A 24,370-nucleotide genomic window follows, 5' to 3' on the forward strand; every position below is an offset into this window, starting at 1 on the left:
AACTATATTTAGTCTCAAATGTTTATTGAAAACATAAATACATTTGCCAAATGAGCACTTGTTGTCTCTCAAATACATTGTTACAGTTGTTGGTTAGCTAGCTAGCGAATTTTTGCCATATTAGCATTGACATAAAATCAGTCAAAACACCTCAAAACAAGACATGGTATCAAGAAAAAGATTAAACTAGCTGAAATGGCAGTTTCTTGTCATTGTTGGTAGCTACAGTATCTGCCCATCCAGAATCACAACTCACAGACTTCTGCCCCATTGAAGCGTGTGCATCGTTTTTGTGATGTTGTCAGCTAACCCATCTATTATGAAATCTAATCCAACTGTTGTTCAGTTTTGAGGATGGGGCTCACGTAATAGGAGCACATGGTGATTTGGACTTCTACCACCAAGCTCAGAGTTTTCTAGCAGGCCTGGCTAAAGGGGGGGCTTAGTGAAAGAGTTCCTCAACACTAGAAGGGGGGTCTGAGTGAAAGAGTTCCTCAACACTAGAAGGGGGGTCTGAGTGAAAGAGTTCCTCAACACTAGAAGGGGGGTCTGAGTGAAAGAGTTCCTCAACACTAGAAGGGGGGTCTGAGTGAAAGAGTTCCTCAACACTAGAAGGGGGGCCTGAATGAAAGAGTTCCTCAACACTAGAAGGGGGGCCTGAGTGAAAGAGTTCCTCAACACTAGAAGGGGGGTCTGAGTGAAAGAGTTCCTCAACACTAGAAGGGAGGCCTGAGTGAAAGAGGTCCTCAACACTAGAAGGGAAGCCTGAGTGAAAGAGGTCCTCAACACTAGAAGGGAGGCCTGAGTGAAAGAGGTCCTCAACACTAGAAGGGAGGCCTGAGTGAAAGAGTTTGGGAACCCCTGATGTAGAGGATCAAAGTGAGATGGAGAATGGTTTCATGATGGGACCCACAGCGTGTACTGTACTCACAAAGCTACTTCTCACATTTATGAAGTTGTATACTGCACCATTGTGAATGACACTACCGGATTTACTGGTGTGATGACAATACAAGCGTGACTAGAAATTAGTGTTGGATAGAGATTTGTGTGTGTAGGGAGCTGGTTGGAAGTGACACAATGTGATTTATGGTGATTTTTGCTGCTTACTCTGGCGCTAGAAGCTCAGACTGAGCCAACATCTGGGACTGATCCTGGACCAGGAGGGATAGACAGACACATAGACTGATCTTGGACCAGGAGGAATAGACAGGCAGATAGACTGATCCTGGACCAGGAGGGATAGACAGACACATAGACTGATCTTGGACCAGGAGGAATAGACAGACAGATAGACTGATCCTGGACCAGGAGGAATAGACAGGCAGCTAGACTGATCCTGGACCAGGAGGAATAGACAGACACATAGACTGATCTTGGACCAGGAGGAATAGACAGGCAGATAGACTGATCCTGGACCAGGAGGGATAGACAGACACATAAACTGATCTTGGACCAGGAGGAATAGACAGGCAGATAGACTGATCTTGGACCAGGAGGGATAGACAGACACATAGACTGATCTTGGACCAGGAGGAATAGACAGGCAGATAGACTGATCCTGGACCAGGAGGAATAGACAGGCAGATAGACTGATCCTGGACCAGGAGGGATAGACAGACACATAGACTGATCTTGGACCAGGAGGAATAGACAGGCAGATAGACTGATATTGGACCAGGAGGAATAGACAGGCAGATAGACTGATCCTGGACCAGGAGGAATAGACAGGCAGATAGACTGATCCTGGACCAGGAGGAATAGACAGGCAGATAGACTGATCCTGGACCAGGAGGAATAGACAGGCAGATAGACTGATCCTGGACCAGGAGGAATAGACAGACACATAGACTGATATTGGACCAGGAGGAATAGACAGGCAGATAGACTGATCCTGGACCAGGAGGGATAGACAGACACATAGACTGATCTTGGACCAGGAGGAATAGACAGGCAGATAGACTGATCTTGGACCAGGAGGGATAGACAGACACATAGACTGATCTTGGACCAGGAGGAATAGACAGGCAGATAGACTGATATTGGACCAGGAGGAATAGACAGGCAGATAGACTGATCCTGGACCAGGAGGAATAGACAGGCAGATAGACTGATCCTGGACCAGGAGGGATAGACAGGCACATAGACTGATCTTGGACCAGGAGGAATAGACAGGCAGATAGACTGATCCTGGACCAGGAGGAATAGACAGGCAGATAGACTGATCCTGGACCAGGAGGAATAGACAGGCAGATAGACTGATCCTGGACCAGGAGGAATAGACAGGCAGATAGACTGTGTCTATTTCTCTATGCACTTGGTTCTCTTACCATTACCCCAGGGTTTTACTCTAAAGGTTATTGGAAAAGATGTGTAGCTGTACCAGCCCATGTACATTACGGTTCAGTAACCTGACTGTACTATTTATGATGGTTCTGTTGACCTGACATGCTGCTAGTGGGATGGGGTGTAGACATACGGCTACTGCAGAAGTGATAACCTCTACCAGCAGCAACATGTAGTTTTCCTTTTCAGGAGTTGAACAGCATAGGCTTCCTGTGTGTATGTCAGGGCATCAGTACAGGAACAAAGTTAACTCTGAAGGTCACGTTTTGTGTCCAAATAGGGATGTGCCTGACTGATATCGAGTCGTGTTTTTTTTAAACTAGTAACAGTAGTTAAAATAAACTCTTTTTTCATGGGAACAGTCTGGTTAATCTGACCAGAATGTGACTGCTGCTGGTTAGACTGCCTGACTGCCTGGCGAGTTGTGTTTACACTGGTGATTGTTGGAGTGAGAGGTCAATGTCACTCTCTCTGCCCTCTATATATGTCCGTCCTCCATGTGCACAACTGTGATAAGCTCTGGAACGGTCTGTAATTCATTGTAACTAAGAGTATTGCTGTAAGTACTGGAATGTGTGGTACTAGAGACATTGATCTTAAATGCAAGTTAATAACACACTATTGGTCATGTGTCTTACATCTGTTGAGGTGTAACAATTACTGCATATGGTTGAGGATCACAAGGGTGTCCTGTCCCACAAGGGTGTCCTGTCCCACAAGGGTGTCCTGTCCCGCAATTGTAATTCTCAGTATGTTCTTGTCTGTACAGGCAGGCACACTGTATCCATGTTCCACAGCACACAGACCTTGAGTCTGTACTGAAAAAACACACACAGAGACAGAAATGTTAGTTTGAACGGGAAGGTAAATGAACTGGAAACAAACTCTCTGGACCTGCCTGTTCTCCTTAATCTCTCTCGCTCTCTCTCCACACCATGACGCAAGTGTCAAATTCCACAGCTCTCTCCGTGCAGAACCTAACAAAACATATCATATTACCACCAATATCACAACCTTCATGGGTGCTCTCCACGATATCCCATTAGATGTTGAATAAATTGAAAAGTGCTTGGAGGCATTGACTCAAGTTACTGCAGTTTTATTGAGAAATCTGGTGTCTCATCAGACAGGGAGAAGAAAGAACCCAATGTCACGGTTTACTAAGCCAGAACCCAGAAGCAGACCAGGACAAGGTGAGTTGAAACGAAGGGGAGTATTTATTTAACAGATTCCAAAAACGATGTAGAATAATCCAGGGGACAGAGCGGACGGCGGAGGTGAGTTGGTGGAGGTGCAGTGGTAGATCCAAGAATGGCTCGGCAGCCGCCGACAACCAGGCAGGGGTTGGGTGAAGGTTCCGGGAGATTGATGTTCATGGCTAACGATCCGGCAGGGAATGGATGTTAGGCCAGAGCCTAAGAAGGGTGATGATCAGGACCAGGTGTGCAGATTGCTGATGGGATGCAGGTGCGGAAATCAAGAGAGCTCCCCGGAGCGTTCCAGAACCCTCGGGAAACTGGAGATCACGAGCGGAAAAACTAGTCCACAGACAGGACCCGACTCAGACTGCCGGGATCGTTACACCCAAAGTGTAGGGCCTCAAACAGCGGCTGCTCCCTCCCTCCCTCCCTCCCTCCCTCACACACACACACAGACATAGGGTTGAATGCTGAGGGCTGTGGACTTTTCCATGGTCTGCACTCAGATCCTGTGGTCAAGTTACAAAGGGCTTTTACTGTAATTCGCTGATTTCCGCTTGATTTTGACTTCATGTGGAAGGGAAAATATTTATTTGAAATGAATAGTTGATGATTTAATTTAGATATATGTTTATACCTGGAATCTGGCATCTTTGTAGTGTTTTCACATCTGTTTTCAGCTTCTTCATTATTGAACTTCTAGCCGCGCTACCATTGCAAGAGGTGGACAGGAAGGGGGAGGGTAGGATTGGTGTTTGGAATTGGTTCGGAGAGCTGTGCGTGGGGGTAGTGTTGGTAGCTGGGAAGCCGCTCTCTGATGTTGACACCCTCCCCCCCGCTTGCCTCCCCTTCATGTGCTAACGAGGCCTTTGTGGCGTGTGGCTGGGTAAATTTGTCTTCACTTGTGCTCCACTAATCCTCACTGGCCATGTGTCCACAGGCCTGCCTGCTATGGTGGAGGGGTGGTGTGAGCAAAGGGGTGGTCAGGAACCAGGGGTTGACTGGCAGTCTGTAGTAGAGAAGGATCAGGAAGGGGAACAGTGTTACAGAGGATGCTTCCCTAATGGCACCTTATTCCCTATAAAGTGCTCTATGGGTCCTGGTCAAAAGTAGTGCACTATAAATGGATAGGGTGCCATTTGGGACACGAGCCCAGAAAGGGTAACAGGGTTACAGGGAGAGGCAGAGCTGTAGAAATCAGAGTTGACAGACAGAGCTCTTATAATATAATATGCCAGTTAGCCAAAGCGACTTACAGTCATGTGTGCATACATTTTTACATATGGGTGGTCCCGGGGATCGAACCCACTACCCTGGCGTTACAAGCGCCATGCTCTACCAATTGAGCTACAGAGGACACATGTTCCTCATGTTAGAATTCACTGACCTGTTTCTCACATCGTAAAAGTTAGAAATGCCATGTGTTGAGGGAGTAGTATACATGCAGTAAGCTGCACACATTTCTAAGATCTTTTTAGTACAACTTCAGCATTGGGCACAGTCCATGCCAGTTCATTAAAAAGCACTATTCTCTGCAGCCATAGCCACAGATAGACCATAGTGATATCGTATAGTGTTTCGTTCAGTTGAGTCAGATTGTTGTGCCTACAATGTTAACTAGACCTTTGCTATCCTATCCCCCAGCTGATAACAATACCTCCCTATCATATTGTTAGAGAACCTACTCCCCCGGAAACAGCACAGAGGAAATGAAGTTGGCATTTGAAAACAACCCAAACGTCAACATGGCAGTCCAGAGGGGTTACAATGCCACAGGTGGGAGTGGGGCTTCGGGTTTCAAAGCTATTTGCAAGCAGTTATTCAAAGAGCCGGAAAGGAAAACAGCAACAGATCTGTGAGGCAGGGACAGAGTACCCCGTACCCCCATACACACACAGTAAGCCTGGGCCCCCAAGCACAGGGGCATGGGGGCCCAGGCTTACATTTCACGCCTGCCTGTTCCTGTGGGCTGGAGAGGAGGCTGCACTGTCATGGTTCCACATCACGGTTCTGGATCATTTCACCGACCACAGAAAGACGGAAACAAGATAGAGAGAATGGATGAAAGAAGAAAGAGTCACATTCCTTTTTGTTTTGTCTGAGAACAGGCAGACATCAGGAGATACTAGCTCAACGTCTTCAGATGGAGCAATGCTGTTCACTTACTTTTATTACAGCAATGTTCTCTAGAATAAAGAGAGTTGATGCATCTTTAAAGCTGATCTGGCTTTCCCTGGTGGCTAGTGGGCTTATTCATTTGTAACGCTTAATTGTCCCCTCGTCCCTGAAGTGGCTGGTCGTTTGCCTCCCCATCGGTGGCTCCTGCGGCTCCACTGGGAGCTTAAATGGAACATGGAGTCTTGGAACCAAAATCTTTCATTTGGTCCGGCCACAGAGCAGCTCTCCCTAAGCCGATTAGCTGTCATTCTGCTTTAATGGATTCCTCATCCAGCCCTCTCCCTTTCCCTCGCCGACCTGCCGCTCAAATGGAAGAAATGTTCCCTGGCAGAGTGCTACATGCTTCAGCTGGAAGTCTTCTTTCTGTCAGGAGTTGAATTGGTTTTGGGTCTGTTGTTTTCTTCTCTATGTCTTCATGCTCTGTTTGAGGTTAGGGGCAGTGTTGTATGGGTTAACCCTTTACACTCTTACCCGTATACGGGTTGAAAATGTCAGATTTGGACACTGATAAACACCTTAACCGGAACGTAGTAGCTCTACAGGAAAAAAAAAGAGGACTGAGCACGCCCCCATTCTCATCGACGGGGCTGTAGTGGAACAGGTTGAGAGCTTCAAGTTCCTTGGTGTCCACATCACCAACTAACTATCATGGTCCAAACACACCAAGACAGTCGTGAAGAGGGCACGACAAAGCCTATTCCCCCTCAGGAGACTGAAAAGATTTGGCATGGGTCCTCAGATCCTCAAAAATTCTACAGCTGCACCATCGAGAGCATCCTGACTGGTTGCATCACCACCTGGTATGGCAACTGCTCGGCCTCCGACCGCAAGGCACTACAGAGGGTAGTGCGTACGGCCCAGTACATCACTGGAGCCAAGCTTCCTGCCATCCAGGACCTCTATACCAGGCGGTGTCAGAGGAAGGCCCTCAAAATTGTCAAAGACTCCAGCCACCCTAGTCATAGACTGTTCTCTCTGCTACCGCACTGCAAGCGGTACCGGAGTGCCAAGTCTAGGTCCAAAAGACTTCTCAACAGCTTCTACCCCCAGGCCATAAGACTCCTGAACAGCTAATCATGGCTACCCGGACTATTTGCACTGCCCCCCCACCCCCACCCCCCACCACATATTTTTACGCTGCTGCTACTCTGTTAATTATTTATGCATAGTCACTTTAACTCTACCCACATGTACATATTACTTCAACTACCTCAACTAGCCGGTGTCCCCGCACATTGACTCTGCACCGGTACCCCCCTGTATATATAGCCTCCCTACTGTTCTTTTATTTTACTTCTGCTCTTTTGTTCTCAACACTTTTTTGTTGTTTTATTTTACTTTTTTATAAAAAATTAAAATGCACTGTTGGTTAAGGGCTGTAAGTAAGCATTTCACTGTAATGTCTGCACCTGTTGTATTCGGCGCATGTGGCCAATACAATTTGATTTGATTTGATTTGTACAGTAACATGATGTACATGATGTCAAAGCTCTGGCTCTGCGCTTCACAGCGCTGTATGGGTTTTCACTGACAGCCATTCTGAACTTGAGCACCGTGCGACAAGAAGTTGTCCCCATCCCTCCTTGTAATTGGGCAACTTTAGCAAATGTCTTACTGTCTGAGTGAGGGAAATGCTGTAAATTACGAGGACTCAATGTATTTTGAAAGATGAGACGTTGAGGATTCTAATAAATACCACTTTGATGTAGGGCGACAGGTAGCTTAGTGGTTAAGAGCGTTGTGCCAGTAACCGAAAGGTCGCTGGTTCTAATCCCCGAGCCGACTAGGTGAAAAATCTGTCGATGTGCCCTTGAGCAAGGCACTTAACCCTAATTGCTCCTGTAAGTCGCTCTGGATAAGAGTGTCTGCTAAATGACGTAAATGTAATGCAAGCTAAACACCTGTGATTCCAAATGTGCACTTCCATATCATAAAACTCATGTAATATATAGTGTCAACGTTTATGATCACTATGTTTGATGTACAGTTACAAGATGACGTGGCGTTATACCCTGGGTTGTCCTGAACAGAATGAGCCTATGTTTGTTGTATTGTGAAGAAAATCTTACATGGACCATGCATCTGAATGCGCTCACGACTCCATTCTATGCACACCAACATTATGATCTGCTTCTCTGAATTACCTATATTTTATAACTTAACTAGTCATGTTGGCAATAGAACAAGCTTTCAAATTATGCCCACCTCACCCAGATTGCAATTTATAATGGACCGTTTTCGGATTGCGTAAACAACAACAGTAATTGTGTAAAGGCGGGGATGCAGGGCTGTGTTCCAAAGAAAACAACTACAAGTGTGCTAGTTCCTCAACAGCACAGGTAGGAGAGCTCAAAAAAGCACCTTATAGTTGAAGACTCTTCTTTAAGTCATAAAAGTGCATTGAAATTACTTAGGAACTGTGCACACTTTGGAGAGGTGTGTGGCCACTTGGAAACACTAGTTGTCCTCTCACTCAAACCCTTGTCATTTTTTTATCTTATGTTGCACCTACCCAACATTTTCCAAGAATATTCTTATCATTTCTTCTGTAAGAAACATTTCAATTTAGCCCTATCCATATAGGCCAATTCTCAGGCGTGTAAGGTGTTAATGTCACGTTCGCTGAAGGAGGAGGACCAAGGCGCAGCGTGGAAGGTGAACATACTTATTTATTAAATGATTACACGAACAAAACAACAAATCGATACGTGCCGTCCAAAGGTGCAAAACACAAACCTACACAGGAACAAGATCCCACAAACACTGTGGGAAAACAGCCTGTCTAAATATGGTTCCCAATCAGAGACAACCAGCAACAGCTGACACTCGTTGCCTCTGATTGAGAACCACTCTGGCCAACATAGATATACATGAACTAGAATAAACAAAGAACACTCACACCCTGGCTCAACATACAAGCCTCCCCAGAGCCAGGGGGCGTGACAGTTAAAATGGGGGCCAGAGTAAGTCAAGCTCTGTTTGAGGCTAGGGGCAGTGTTGTAGGTGTTAAAATGGGGGCCAGGGTAAAGGCATCAGCATACTGCTGGTGCCTAACCGAACGAGTGTGCTCGCATACTCTCTTAAAAAGACCTTTGATTGAGAAATGAGAAAAAAGCAGCAATAATACTGTTTGTCCATTTTGAGACGCCGTAGCCAGTATACACTTACTCAAAATAGTCAGAATTGATCTAAGATAATGACAGATTTCTTGAGTTAATTTATATGTTTTTGCCAAGGAGATCTTAGCTGTGCAATTTTACGTCTAACTAAGATGTTTGGTGCTGTATATCTCAATGAAAAAATGTGCGTTGAATCGTTGAATAACAACAAAGACTTTATTGAAGAATCCCTACTGTTGACCAATCACTGACTAAGGGGCGTAGACTTCGGCTACGGACTTCGGCTTGCCTCCAGAGAAAAATGTGTGTGTCCGAACAGCCGAAAGAACCCTCACTGAAGTCCAAAACGAACAAAAACGTCACAAACTGTCATCATAATATATGCACAAACTCTTCCAAACTGTTTCGGCTGGGAAGCATGCGGACGCCTTAATTCAAGCTCTGTTTGAGGCTAGGGGCGGTGTTGTATGTGTTAAAATGTGGGCCAGAGTAAGTCAAGCTCGCACAAACGCTCCCTAATGGAACTTAAGTAGCCTACCCACAGTTTTGACTGAAATTCTTCATGAAAGCATTAACATTTCTCATGCAGTTAGCATGCTATGTCTTTTTTGTTCTAAGTAAGTCATTCTGAAGTGGCTTGCTGGGAATAATGAGGGAACAAGATTGGTAATTTGTCCACTCCTAGACCACATCTCCAACATGGGCCTTCCTCACCAACGTGATGGCACAGTGAGAACCTCACATCAACAAAAAGCCTCTCAACATCTAAGCAGATGCCGACCTATCAAAAATGGAAAGCATCTCAACGAGAGCCCTCCAATGCAATGAGAAATGAGGTCCCATCCATTCTCACGGGTCGTCCAGCACTCAAACTTCATCAACCCCCCCAACACTTAAAAACGGAGCGAGTGACGAGGGTTAGCGGAGAGGTGAAGGAAGGAACAAGGTTTTCAGGCCTGTGAATGGGACAAGGGCATTTGTCTGTGATTAGAGCGGTAAGCAGGGAGACATTTCTGTGCTGAAAGGAAAGCTTACAGCTCATTATGCGGTACTGAGGATTAAGATTGTCAACTATTGTTCCCTGAGGGCTTGGCCCACAGAGGGAGGGACTTGTCCTCCTTTGAGCCAGCAGCCACACACTACCCTGAGTTCCCCCACTTTAAAAGGCCCATAATAGGTTCTCTGCAGCGGCTAGGTTGTATGATGGAGGAATCTTTTCTCATTATAAGTATTTTTTGTGTCCTCTGCTTGTCGTCCTTTGTGATTCCGCAGGGTGATTATCAGCCCAACCTCTGCAGTGGTGAAACCTGAATAAGAAAGAAACAAGTGGAGTGTGGATGGGGGGAATAGGCATAGCAATTAGTAAAGACATGTTTGAAGAAAGAGCACGGTGCACACGAACGATTCCTTTTGAAGTTTCACAAGCCTTTGTCCTGCATCCTCCATTCTTCCATCCAAGCGCAGCAATTCTGCATAATGTTCCTTTTTGATACTCCTATGTTTGTGAAATGTTTGTCCCTCTAGAAATGCCCAAGAACCACTTGCATCACTTTGATCAGTAATGAGGACTCTGACTTTCCTCTTGTCTGCTTTTGTTAATGTGCAGATTCTCTGACTAAATGAATCTTTTCATCTTTTCAATCTTTTTGTCTCCTTTATAAGAGAAGAGAGACTTAAAACAACGTTCACGTTCCATTACAAGTCCAAACACTAAGGCGACAGAAAACTTGTTTAAGTTAATCAGCATGAATTCAGAATTCAGCTACTTTTTATTTCTAATGTTGATATAAAGGTCTCCCTTTACAAGGCCGTATCTGGGTGTGAGTATAGCTGTGCGATTACCCCTTTAGTTAGTTTGTTACACAAACATAGGGATCATTCCCCGGCGCCTCGGCTATCGGACGTCAGTTTGATCAGCAGGACATTGTGCTGAAAGTGATAGCTTGAGTCAACGGGAATGAAGGCTTGTTTTTACATTTCAAAACGTTCTGTATACCCACGTACCATTCACTGTAATCGTTCTCAATTCATTTAAACTGCAGACGTTTGCGTTATTCCGAGATTTGCCATGGTTTATGAAGGTATGTCAGCCAGCGTGGCAAAGACATTTGAGCTCTGCGTTGATGTCCTTTGTAGCTTTGTGATTTGTTAGATCTAAGTGTGACTCCTTCAGTATGTGCTGTACACGTCTGGCAGAGGGAGGAAAGCTGTGATATGGTGGAAAGTCAATTAGTTAGGCTTTATAAACATGTTGTACCAAGTCAAGCACAAACCACAAAGTACAGTTCACTCAGCCCTCATCTCCTCCTCGTAATAATGTATAGAATAGTCTAATGATGTAATACGTATAAGTTAGTGTTTTGCTGTAAACATTCATTCATCAAAGGGACACTGTCAGCAGTAACCTCGACACAGTGAAAGATGACCGGCCTTTTAACCTAAGGCTTTAGTTTTTGTCTGACTGTTGACTTTGTAATGTTGGTTGCATAAGCTAGTCTCACATTCCAGAAAGGGTTTTACAGTACAGTGTAGTACAGAGTGTTTATCGATGTTTTGTCCATGCACATAAAGTACGTGTAAACAATCTGTAAAAGTATTTTCGGCTTTTGTTTATGTTGTTTGGCAGGCTGCATCTATCAGTTTGTATCAACATGATTTGTAATAATATCCATGTCCTGTATATTACCCATCTTCTTAACCTTATGTTAGATACGGGGATGTCAATATATGTTCCCTGCTTCTCTGAATTAACTTTCATTTCTCCGTAACAGGAACCTCAAACCTGGAACCCCATTCATTTTATGGAGCCTTTATGTGTTGAAATGATTTGGACGGAACTGGAGAGAGGGAGTTCAAAGTGCAAGGGCGGGAGTGTCGGTTTCAAAGGGAGCGTGAGGCGATCAATATATGAGATATGTTAATTCGGTAAAGCCCCGTCCTGGCCTTGATGTTTGCTAGAGTTACACTGAAGCAGCTGGGATGATGAGCGGGAGAGTGGAAGAGAAGAGACAGAGACACACGTCGCAGGCAGCGACCACCTCCAAAGACAACTGTGAATCTCCTCATTTCACTTCCCCTCAGATAAGTTTTAGGAGGGCTGCTCTTACAACTCAGAGAAGAAAAAGTTCAACTGAACAAAAGCATAGCTTGGGACAGTCGATGAAACAGAGATAGACCTGTGTGGACATAAAAGTGTGTCCCTTTCCCATGTGCACTGTCCTCTTTGGTGTTAGTGAGAGGCTCCTGTGAGACAGACAGACAGGCATGTGAGGAGGAATCCAGTCGGTTCCCTCCTTGAAGTGAATCCATGTGGGAACTGCCTGAACAGATCATCCTAATGTGAGGGGGTTGGATCAGGCCATCATCCTAATGTGTTCGGGGTTGGATCAGTCCATCATCCTAATGTGTGGGGGTTGGATCAGGCCATCATCCTAATGTGTGTGTGTGTGTGGTGGGGGGGTTCAGGGTTCCATTGTATCTTCTCCAGTCCACCCATATACCCATTTGAGGCAAAACTTTGGCTTTCATACGTGACCCTGAGTAAATTAAGTGTTAACATGATATGAAGCAGCCGCTGCACACAGGCATGAGGGAAATGTGCTTTCCAAGTGAGGCAGAAACCAAGGTTTGAACAATGAACAAAAAAAGGCCTTTTTGTGCAGATACACACAGAACATGATACTAACTGCAGGTTTCAGAACTTATAAAATGCATCGCACTTGACATTTATGACCAACGGGATGGAACCACTTGTACCCAGATATGTTATTTTAGTGAATGTTGACATTATACTTGTACTTAGTAATGTTCATGCTCCGAGGATCTGTTCTTTATATACATTTTCATCTCAACAATCAACCGCACCATCAATTCCAAATTGTTCAGCAGAATACAATAGCGTTCCATTACCACTTAAAGATACTTTAAAGGAAGATATACAGAAACTTAACAGTAACCCTGGTATAGCACATTTCAATAGTGAATTGGAATTGGTTTGCAATGTTTCATGACAAAAGATCCATCACATGAATCATTAATCATACTGTGTATTTGAACTATGTTAAAAAAAAATCCCACCCAAAACCACTAATTCCTATAATTTGGAGTGTTAAATATGTGCAAACAATATTTGTTGTGAACAAATCTTTCATTTTGTCGTTATAATAAGGTTGGTAGCAACATTGTGGAAATCAGTTGCAGCTCAAGTCGACCACAAAACCCAGAATGCAATACTCTCTCTATGGGCTGGCTAGCTAGCTAGCTAGCAAACTAGCAAACGTAGCTACACACAAAATAATACCAAAGTCAATATCAGCATGTGAAGTAGCTAGCTAGCTGTAAAATCGCCTAAACAAACTGCACTATCAATTTAGGAGACTACAATCTCACCATGTTCAACCTGCAGATCTATGTGCCTCGCAGAGGGGAGTCTGACATTCACAACGGCCATGCAATGCACCTTGACTGATGAGGCACACAAATAGGGAAATGTGTTAGACCCTCTGTTAAATTACACATTTCTCGTGGAAGGAATATCGCAACAATATGATCAATGGCTCATTCGAGAGAAGACAACCTCCCGCGTTATGACATCGGACAGTATTGAAATCTGACATGTATGATAGATGTTTCGCAATCTAAAAGTCGTATTCCTATTAAATTCCAGTGTAGTGAGAGCGGCTTTATCTTAATGCTAAACCAGTGGTTCCCAACCTTTATCAGTTACTGTCCAACCAACTAAATGTTGCTCTGCCCGGAGTACCCCTGAAGTACCCCCTTATGTGCATTTTACCAGTAGGGCTATGGTCTCATGAGGCTTCTCAAGTACCCCCTGTGGATAGGCCAAATACCCCCCAGGGGTCCTAGTACCCCTGGTTGGAACCACTGATCTACACTACTGTAGGTGGATTTCTTCCTCTCACTAATACCAGGGACTGAATGATGCCTAATCAGACATTACCTCCCCCTAGTGGTTATACCTGCTGGTCCTCTCTTCCACACACAGAACAACCCTCCAACACTACAGCCTTATTCTAAAATTGATTAAATAGTTTTTCCCCCTCATCAATCTACACACAATACCCGATAATGACAAAGCAAAAACAGGTTTTTAGAAATGCTTGCAAATTTATAAAAAATAAAAAACTGAAATATCACATTTACATAAGTATTCAGACCCTTTACTCAGTACTTTGTTGAATCACCTTTGGCAGCGATTACAGCCTTGAGTCTTCTTGGGTATGACGCTACAAGCTTGGCACACCTGTATTTGGTGAGTTTCTCCCATTCTTCTCTGCAGATCCTCTCAAGCTCTGTCAGGTTGGATGGGGAGCGTTGCTGCACAGCTATTTTCAGGTCTCTCCAGAGATGTTAGATCGGGTTCAAGTCCGGGCTCTGGCTGGGCAACTCAAAGACATTCAGAGACTTGTCCCGAAGCCACTTCTGTATTGTCTTGGCTGTGTGCTTAGGGTCGTTGTCCTGTTGGAAGGTCAACTTTTGCCCCAGTCTGAGGTCCTGAGTGCTCTGGAGCAGGTTTACATCAAGGATCTCTCTGTACTTTGCTCCGTTCATCTTTGCCTCGATCCTGACTAGTCTCCTAGTCCCTGCCACTGAAAAACATGCCCACAGCATGCTGCCACCACCATGCTTCAACGTAGGGATGGTGCCAGGTTTCCTCCAGACGTGATGCTTGGCATTCAGACCAAAGAGTTCAATCTTGGTTTCATCAGACCAGAGAATCTTGTTTCTCATGTTCTGAGAGTCTTTAGGTGCCTTTTGGCAAACTCCAAGAGGGCTGTCATGTGCCTTTTACTGAGGAGTGGCGTCCGTCTGGCCACTCTACCATAAAGGCCTGATTGGTGGAGTGCTGCAGAGATGGTTGTCCTTCTGGAAGGTTCTCCCATCTCCACAGAGGAACTCTAGAGCTCTGTCAGCATGACCATCAGGTTCTTGGTCACCTCCCTGACCAAGGACCTTCTCTCCCGATTGCTCAGTTTGGCCGGGTGGCCAGCTCTAGGAAGAGTCTTGGTGGTTCCAAACTTCTTCCATTTAAGAATGATGGAGGCCACTGTGTTCTTTGGGACCTTCAATGCTGCAGAAATTTTTTGGTACCCTTCCCCAGATCTGTGCCTCGACACAATCTTGTCTCGGGGCTCTACGGACAATTCCTTCGACCTCATGGCTTGGTTTTTGCTCTGACATACACTGTCAACTGTGGGACCTTATGTAGATGGGTGTGTGCCTTTCCAAATCATGTTCAATCAATTGAATTTACCACAGGTGGACTCCAATCAAGTTGTAGAAACATCTCAAGGATGATCAATGGAAACAGGATGCACCTGAGCTCAATTTCGAGTCTCATAGCAAAAGGTCTGAATACTTATGTAAATAAGGTATTTCCGTTTTTTATTTACTGGGTCCAGACTCGTATAGGACAGTGATACTGGGTCCAGACTCGTATAGGACAGTGATACTGGGGCCAGACTCGTATAGGACAGTGATACTGGGTCCAGACTCGTATAGGACAGTGATACTGGGTCCAGACTCGTATTGGACAGTGATAATGGGTCCAGACTCATATAGGACAGTGATACTGGGTCCAGACTCATATAGGACAGTGATACTGGGTCCAGACTCGTATTGGACAGTGATAATGGGTCCAGACTCATATAGGACAGTGATACTGGGTCCAGACTCATATAGAACGGTGATACTGGGTCCAGACTCATATAGGACAGTGGGTCCAGAACAGATAGACCAGGAGTCAGCCCAGTAGGCCAGATTGTGGCTAGTTTTGACCCTCTGTTCCTCCTGTGCTGAGGTCCCAGAGATCCCTGGACTGAAGCAGGACGTCGCGTGGTCCAAGTCGTTCCCCCCTCTGTGCTGGTAATCCCTAAAAGAGAAGAGGAAATGCTTAATGCCGGGTCAGTCCTCTGCTCGACAGAATAAGGCCTCCCTAAATCTGCGCTGTGCTTCCTCGTCGTGGACCCCTGCCAGAGAGCAAGGCACCCTGGGTAATCGGCCCATGCAGATGGATTACCTTATGGAATGGTCTGAAAGCTGGAAACTATTCACAGAATAATTCAACAGTTTAAGCATGTTCATATTTCGGACTGAGATGGAGCTCAGAAATTGCAATGCGTAATCACATTTAGTAAATAGTATTTAGTCCTAAACTTTGTTGCCTTGGTTCAGTCTAAAATAACTTTCAAAGGAGCAATTATTAGGTGGACAGCGTAGTGAAAAGGAATGTTTAAAAAGATTAATTCTAGCTTCATGTCTCTTTCATGTTGAAGACGAAAAGGATTTGTGGAGGACCTCTGCGAATTGTGTCCTTAGGCAATGCAAGCCAAGCATACATAGCTGGCCATTAAAACCAATTAAAACTCACACACCCAGGAAATGTTGTGAAATGTCAACATTTAATAGCGCCGAATCAGTAATGTTTAATGAACTTTGAAAATGTTAACGCTTCAAAGATGCATCTGGTGCGATTATGACTGTAAATATCCTCAACAGGTTGTTAATCTGTCGGCCTCTCTGTGTTATTCATTCCTTTGTACGGTTGTAGTGGCACTGGGTAATGTAGTAACGTCTGTGCTGTGACCACTGCTCGTAAATCTCCCCCTCCGTTTAGAGCCAGTCGTTAATACAGACCTGTGTAACAGCACCAAACGGTAATGGTTTCCATAAGCTAGGCCCTGGAATTGTGTAAATCAGATTCTCATAGAGCCTGGGGTGAAGGCTGTAGCTAGCATTGCACACTGTCAATCCTCTGGAGCTATGTCTTTGAATGTGTAGAGCTGCAATAACAGTCCCTCTCGGGTTTCACGCTCTAGTTTCTGCTCAAAAGGCAGAAAAGATGACAGAGTAATTAGCGTGGTTTTGGGATAAATATTATTTGTTTAGATCTGGGTGTTTAGTTGGGTAATCTTCTGTCCAACAATTTTTTAGTCCATCGGTTATTATTATCTGGCCTTGTACATCAATCTAAAACATGTTGTGGCAAAGCTCTGGTTCTGAGTGGTTTTAGCCCTCCACCATTCAAGCCACAATTGAACTGTGAAGAGTTAGGCTTGGCCAGTGAATAACAGAGGACAGTAGACACTGACCCACCCACCCTCTCACTACCAGACTAGACTGTCCAGACTGAGATCCAATGTCTCTGAATTAAAATTACTGAAGGACATGACCCTGTTGGAAAACAGAGGCCTACACCAACACTGGACTCAGGGATTCATATTTCTGAGGACTGAGCTCTCTAGAGCTGCCGCCTAGCTGCTCTGCAGACATTAAAACAAATACAGTGTGTGGTTACACAAACAGGCCTGTCACAGGGCACCAAGTCAGTGAATGTGTGAAATGTAGTACGCTGTTGTGACTTTTTCCCCTGAATAAAGGGGATAAGGAGTTTGTTTTATTGAGAAACCTGACTCCCCTCATACTGCATGTCTTTGTTTGACTTTCCATAAATCAAGGAGAGTTTTTGATGGGCAGGTCGCCGCGGGTGGAGGCTGATTTTCTGCAGCCATGCTATTTGGATGTACTGTATATCAGAACACTAATGGAGGGTATATTACTGTAATTACTGTAGGTCATGGAGGGTATATTACTGTAATTACTGTAGGACATGGAGGGTATATTACTGTAATTACTGTAGGACATGGAGGGTATGTTGCTGTAGGACATGGAGGGTATATTACTGTAATTACTGTAGGACATGGAGGGTATATTACTGTAATTACTGTAGGACATGGAGGGTATATTACTGTAATTACTGTAGGATATGGAGGGTATATTATATTAGTACATGTAGGGTTATATTACTGTAGGACATGGAGGGTATATTACTGTAATTACTGTAGGACATGGAGGGTATATTACTGTAATTACTGTAGAACATGGAGGGTATATTACTGTAATTACTGTAGGATATGGAGGGTATATTATGTTAGTACATGGAGGGTATATTACTGTAGGACATGGAGGGTATATTACTGTAATTACTGTAGGACATGGAGGATATATTACTGTAATTACTGTATCACCGGGTATATTACTGTAATTACTGTAGGACATGGAGGGTATATTACTGTAATTACTGTAGGACATGGAGGGTATGTTGCTGTAGGACATGGAGGGTATATTACTGTAATTACTGTAGGACATGGAGGGTATATTACTGTAATTACTGTAGGACATGGAGGGTATATTACTGTAATTACTGTAGGATATGGAGGGTATATTATGTTAGTACATGGAGGGTATATTACTGTAGGACATGGAGGGTATATTACTGTAATTACTGTAGGACATGGAGGGTATATTACTGTAATTACTGTAGGACATGGAGGATATATTACTGTAATTACTGTATCACCGGGTATATTACTGAAGGACATGGAGGGTATATTACTGTAGGACATGGAGGGTATATTACTGTAGGACATGGAGGGTATATTACTGAAGGACATTTGACTCGTGATTAGAGGGTGGGATCAGATCAGAAGAGGGGGGATATTGTAATTGAGTACAGCTGAAATTGAAGGAATGATTTTCAACATGTTCGTGTTCTCTGTGTGTGTGTGCTCGAATGTAAGTGCACAGTGTAATCACAATAAACCCTCGTAGTTCCTTTAGTGTTTGAATGTGCATTAGACACCACTTGAGAACATTCTGTCGGGCTGTATCACCGCCTGGTACGCCAACCGCAGGGCTCTCCAGAGGGTGGGGCAGTCAGCCCAACGCATCACCGGGGGCACACTGCCTGCCCTCCAGGACATCTACAGCACCCGGTGTCACAGGAAGGCCAAGAAGATCATCAAGGACCTCAGCCACCCGAGCCTGTTTATCCCTGCTCCCATCTAGAAGGTGGAGACAGTACAGGTGCTTCAAAGCTGGGACAGAGAGACTGAAAAACAGCTTCTATCTCCAGGCCATCAGACTGTTAAATAGTCACCACTAGTCGGCCTCTGCCCAGCACCCTGCCCTGAACCTTAGACACTGTTACTAGCACCAGGTAGTCTAACCTGCACCTTAAAGACTGCTGCCCTATGTACATAGTCATGGAACACTGGTCACTTTAATAATGTTTACATACTGTTTCACCCACTTCATATGTATATACTGTATTCTAGTCAAGGCTCATCCTATATAACTACTGCTGTAAACACCTTTTATATTCACATACTGTCTATACACACCATTCACATGAATATATATTTATATTCCAGACTCTGGTCCGGAAGCTAATTTCCTGCAATTCTATCCATTTTGCCATGGGGTTTTGAACTGTGTATATAAATACTGGATTCTCGACAATGCCGATTCTAATATTTCTACTACTGTACATTGCATTTTGGTTACACTGTTTTCATCACCTCATGTTTATTTATGTACTGGATTCTTGACATAGCTCACTGTAATATATCTACTGCTATACATATCATTCCTAGTATATCTTGTGTAAATTCATCTGGTATATATGGTGTATATACCTATAAAATATTTGAAGAAAGGGTACTGTGGAGGGAGGGAGGGAAGGAGGGAGAGAGTGTAGGGGCCCACTGTAGGGGCCTAGTATGTAAGGAGCATGGCTGGGTGAATGGAGTGAATATGAAGCTGTCAGGTGCCCATCAGTGGTGCTCTCTTATCTTCCTCTCTTCTCCTCCTCTTCCTCTCCTCTCTTCTCCTCCTCTCCTCTCTTCTCCTCCTCTTCCTCTCCTCTCTCTTCTCCTCCTCTTCCTCTCCTCTCTTCTCCTCCTCTTCCTCTCCTCTCTTCTCCTCCTCTTCCTCTTCTTCTCTCCTTCTCCTTTTCCTATCCTCTCTCCTCTTCCTCTGCTCTCCTCCTCTTCTTCTCTCCTCTTCCTCTCCTCTTTTCTCCTCCTCTTCCTCTCTTTTCTCCTCTTCCTCTCTTTTCTTCTCTTCCTCCATTCCCTTCCTCTCCCTTCCTCTCCTCCTCTTCCTCTCCTCTTCTCCCCTCCTCCCCTCCTCCTCCTCTCTTCTCTCCTCTTCCTCTCTTCTCCTCCTCTTCCTCTCCTCCCCTCCCGTCCTCTCCTCTCCACTCTCTCCTCTCCTCCCCTCCTCTCCTCTCTCATCTCCCCTCTTCTCCCCTCCTCCCCTCCCCGCCCCTCCTCTCCTATCTTCTGGAGGCCCAGTACTGTAAGAGTGCTAAACCATGTACTCTTTGAGATCAAACTGTCCTGCCACCGGCTTCAAAGAACTGCCAGCTCTGAACATGCCGGTCATGTGCTGTAGTTGGAGGGAGGAGCGGGGGAGAGTGTGGAGTAACCAGAATACCGTACAGCAACTCAGGTTACCAGTTAGTCAGATACAACCATCTAGCACTCTATAAAAAGAGCAAACGGGATGCTGACTTCGTTTTCTTCTATTTGCATTTAAAATATATTCTCAGTCCAAATGGCTGAATTCAAAGACATTGGCTCCAAATCAATTCATGTGGCGCTCTCAGGTGGTCCGAGACTGTTCTCAGCTCGCTCTTTTCACAAGCATCGTTTGTTTACTGAGCTCTTCAGCGCTGGCCAGCCAGGCCAATATTAGCACATATAGCCACTGAGAATAGATAAGTCACTTATCTGTTTTGACAAGTTGGCATTGGTTTACCCAGTCCCACCTGATGTAATGTCTGATTCTTGCATCTCTGGTGAACGGCTCCTCTGAGAATATGTCCACATCTTGAAGTGGTTTCATAGCGTGCAGTATGGCCGATCTGTTTGGCATTGGCTCATCATTGTTAATCCATCACTCTGTGTGTCTCCTGGAGTGAGGAGGGTGGTGGCAGAACAAAGCCTTGAGCAGGACCAGTCACAGAGATGAGATAGGAGATATGATCTCGGGTCTTCAGCATCGTGGCCCATGTTACTGGACACTTCAGGCTGGATTCTGGTTCTGTCCTAATACCACTACTGCATCCACAGACACATTACAGCGTATTGGAACACTGCTAGAGCTGTGAAATATAAAACTGTTTTATCACTGAGAGGATGTTATTTCCCACTGACACTGATGCTATGCTAACTCTATCTATCTGTCTGTATCGCTCTCTCTCTGTAGAGGACGCCAGCACTGGGAGGGACGGAGCAGGAACAGCGGGAGACCCAGAATACACCACTGACCTGTCAGGGAAACTGGGTAAGACACTGAGCACTGTATCTCTCTCTCTGATGTTTATCTCTGGTTTCATCTGATCCTAGATCATTTAGAAAACAGGGCATTGTCTTAGTGATGGGTATGTAGTGGCCCAGTCTCTAGAGAGGGGGTGTAGTTCTAGTTTTGGAGGGGCCAAGTGTGTCTGGCCACACCTGGCACCACTCCGCCCTGACACACACACCCCCTCTCTAGAGACCCCCCACCCACCCCACCAGCAGGGTGCTCTTTGCTTTGGTAATTGCCTCTGACAGGCCAGAGAGCAGGCTATTTGAGTGAAGTGTGATTGGGGAAACATTCCATCCTCTCCCCTCTCTTTCTGTTGGCTGCCCCCTTGGACTCTGTCGGTACTGAGCTCCACTGTCAGTGGCTGCAGAATCTAACCGTGTTCTACCCTGATCAAAGGCGGGCTGCCATGAGTATTGTTGCACTGTGAAGTGTGGTGGTGAAGTGTGGTTGTGAAGTGTGGTGGTGAGGTGTGGTGGTGGTGAGGTGTGGTGGTGAATTGTGGTGAGGTGTGGTGGTGGTGAGGTGAGGTGTGGTGAGGTGTGGTGGTGGTGAGGTGTGGTGGTGAGGTGAGGTGTGGTGGTGGTGAGGTGAGGTGTGGTGGTGGTGAGGTGTGGTGGTGAGGTGTGGTGGCGAGGTGTGGTGGTGGTGTTGAGGTGTGGTGGTAGTGAGGTCTGGTGGTGAGGTGTGGTGGTGAGGTGTGGTGGTGAGTTGTGGTGGTGGTGAGTTGTGGTGGTGAGGTGTGGTGGTGGTGAATTGTGGTGGTGAGGTGTGGTGGTGGTGTGGTGGTGAGTTGTGGTGGTGAGGTGTGGTGGTGGTGAATTGTGGTGGTGAGGTGTGGTGGTGGTGTGGTGGTGAGGTGTGGTGGTGGTGATGAAGTGTGGTGATGAAGTGCTCCACTGGGCTGTGACCCTGACTCTGCACTCAGCTCTCTAGAAGGCCAGACCAGTGGTATCAAACTGGGTTATGTTATGCTGAATAGTGCCGCCACACCAGAAATACTGATGGACCCCAAATGGAAGCCCCACTACATATCCTTAATATTTATTTGTTCAGTGTTAGAAAAATAACGTTGTCAAACAAACAGACTCAACCTTAATTATTTTCAAAGTCCTCCAGCGTGATTCATTGCAATATTTAATAGCTGTCTGGTGTGCATTGTGCATACCATTATAAACTGTTCCTGTGAACTTCACCCTTTTTCCCAACAACACTATTTCATAAACAACCCTTTCTTTGATCTCAGTCCGACCACGCTTCACGCAGCCAGCCAAGATGAGGAAGCGCGTGATTGCCCGGCCAGTGGGCAGCTCAGTACGGCTGAAGTGCACGGCCAGCGGGAACCCTCGTCCGGACATCGTGTGGCTGAAGGACAACAAGCCGCTGACCCCTGAGGAGGTGGGTGAGGGCCGTAAGAAGAAGTGGACCCTGAGTCTGAAGAATCTGACCCCTGAGAACAGCGGGAAGTACACCTGCCACGTCTCCAACCGGGCTGGAGAGATCAATGCCACATACAAAGTGGAAGTCATCCGTAAGTTTGGTCACTTACTTACTTTCAGTATAGATGTATTGCTTTTTGGATGATTTATAAGCTTGGGTCAATGTTGAATGGTGAGGTTGGATTAGCATTGAGCTAGGGTTGGAGTAGGGTATTAATGCAGGGTGTTGAGTTTGGAGGTTGTGCATTAACTTGGATTTACTGGTCAGATTGGTTTATAGTTGAGTATTGAGGATGGGGTTTGGGTTTAGGTTGGTAATGGTCGGTTGAGCGTTGAGCTGTGAGGTTGGGTTAAACCTGGGCTGGTGTGGTATGGTGAGCTTCAGCCTTCCTCTCTCTCTCCCCTTGGCCATCTGCTTAGCATTATATCCCAGCTGTGTACGCAGAAGCGGAGAGGAGAGGAAGTGAATAAAACTTGTGCTTGCTTGTGTCAAATGTGGTATTTTCTCCCTCAACCTCAGACTATTCTAGCCGCAGCACAGAGAATGAGAGGAAAGCGCTGAACATGGCAATAACTTTTCTGTTAATATGAATAGTATGAATATGCTCTATTACGTTTTTTCCCGTTATAGAGCGGACACATTCCAAGCCTATCCTGACCGGCACCCATCCGGTGAACACCACGGTGGACTACGGCGGCACCACCTCATTCCAGTGTAAGGTCCGCAGCGACGTCAAGCCGGTGATTCAGTGGCTGAAGAGGGTGGAGCCGGGGGATGAGAACAAGTACAACTCCACCATCGAGGTGGGCGACCATGGCTTCGTGGTGCTGCCCACGGGAGAGGTGTGGTCCAGGCCAGATGGCTCCTACCTCAACAAGCTGCTCATCACCCGGGCCAAGGAGGAGGACGCTGGGATGTACATCTGTCTGGGTGCCAACACCATGGGTTACAGCTTCCGCAGTGCTTACCTCACCGTGCTGCCAGGTGAGTGGAACACCCTGCTACACCCTGTTTAACCATAACACCCTGTTACACTCTGTTTAACCATTACACCCTGTTACACTCTGTTTAACCATAACACCCTGTTACAACCATATTATAGCACCCTGATACACCCTCTTTAACCATAACACCCGGTTACAACCATATTATAACAGCCAGTTTAACCATAACACACTGTTACACCCTGTTTAACCATAACACCCTGTTACAACCATATTATAACAACCCGTTACACACTGTTTAACCATAACACCCTGTTACAACCATATTATCACACCCTGTTTAACCATAACACCCTGTTACACCCTGTTTAACCATAATACCCTGTTACAACCATATTATAACACCCTGATACACCCTCTTTAACCATAACACCCTGTTACAACCATATTATAACACCCTGTTACACCCAATTTAACCATAACACCCTCTTACACCCTGTTTAACCATAACACCCTGTTACAACCATATTATAACAACCTGATACACCCTGTTTAACCATAACACCCTGTTACAACCATATTATAACACCCTGTTTAACCATAACACCCTGTTACACCTTGTTTAACCATAACACCCTGTTACACCCATATTATAACACCCTGTTACACCCTGTTTAACCATAACACCCTGTTACACCCTGTTTAACCATAATACCCTGTTACAACCATATTATAACACCCTGATACACCCTCTTTAACCATAGCACCCTGTTACAACCATATTATAACATCCTGTTACACCCTGTTTAACCATAACACCCTGTTACAACCATATTATAACAACCTGATATACCCTGTTTAACCATAACACCCTGTTACAACCATATTATAGCACCCTGATACACCCTCTTTAACCATAACACCCAGTTACAACCATATTATAACAGCCAGTTTAACCATAACACACTGTTAC

General features: G+C 45.4%; 1 protein-coding gene across 1 annotated transcript in view; it reads left to right on the forward strand.

The window, feature by feature from the left end:
• LOC121586611 (fibroblast growth factor receptor-like 1) overlaps nucleotides 1–24,370 on the forward strand; it is a 72,591-nt gene that overhangs the window by 45,460 nt on the left and 2,761 nt on the right. The window contains exons 4-6 of the mRNA XM_041903448.2: nucleotides 20,915–20,992; nucleotides 22,260–22,544; nucleotides 23,084–23,437. Coding sequence (XP_041759382.1) covers nucleotides 20,915–20,992; nucleotides 22,260–22,544; nucleotides 23,084–23,437 — 717 coding nt within the window. The remainder of the gene's footprint in view (nucleotides 1–20,914; nucleotides 20,993–22,259; nucleotides 22,545–23,083; nucleotides 23,438–24,370) is intronic.

The sequence above is a fragment of the Coregonus clupeaformis genome, chromosome 2, assembly GCF_020615455.1.
Source record: "Coregonus clupeaformis isolate EN_2021a chromosome 2, ASM2061545v1, whole genome shotgun sequence".
Classification (NCBI taxonomy): Eukaryota; Metazoa; Chordata; class Actinopteri; order Salmoniformes; family Salmonidae; genus Coregonus; species Coregonus clupeaformis.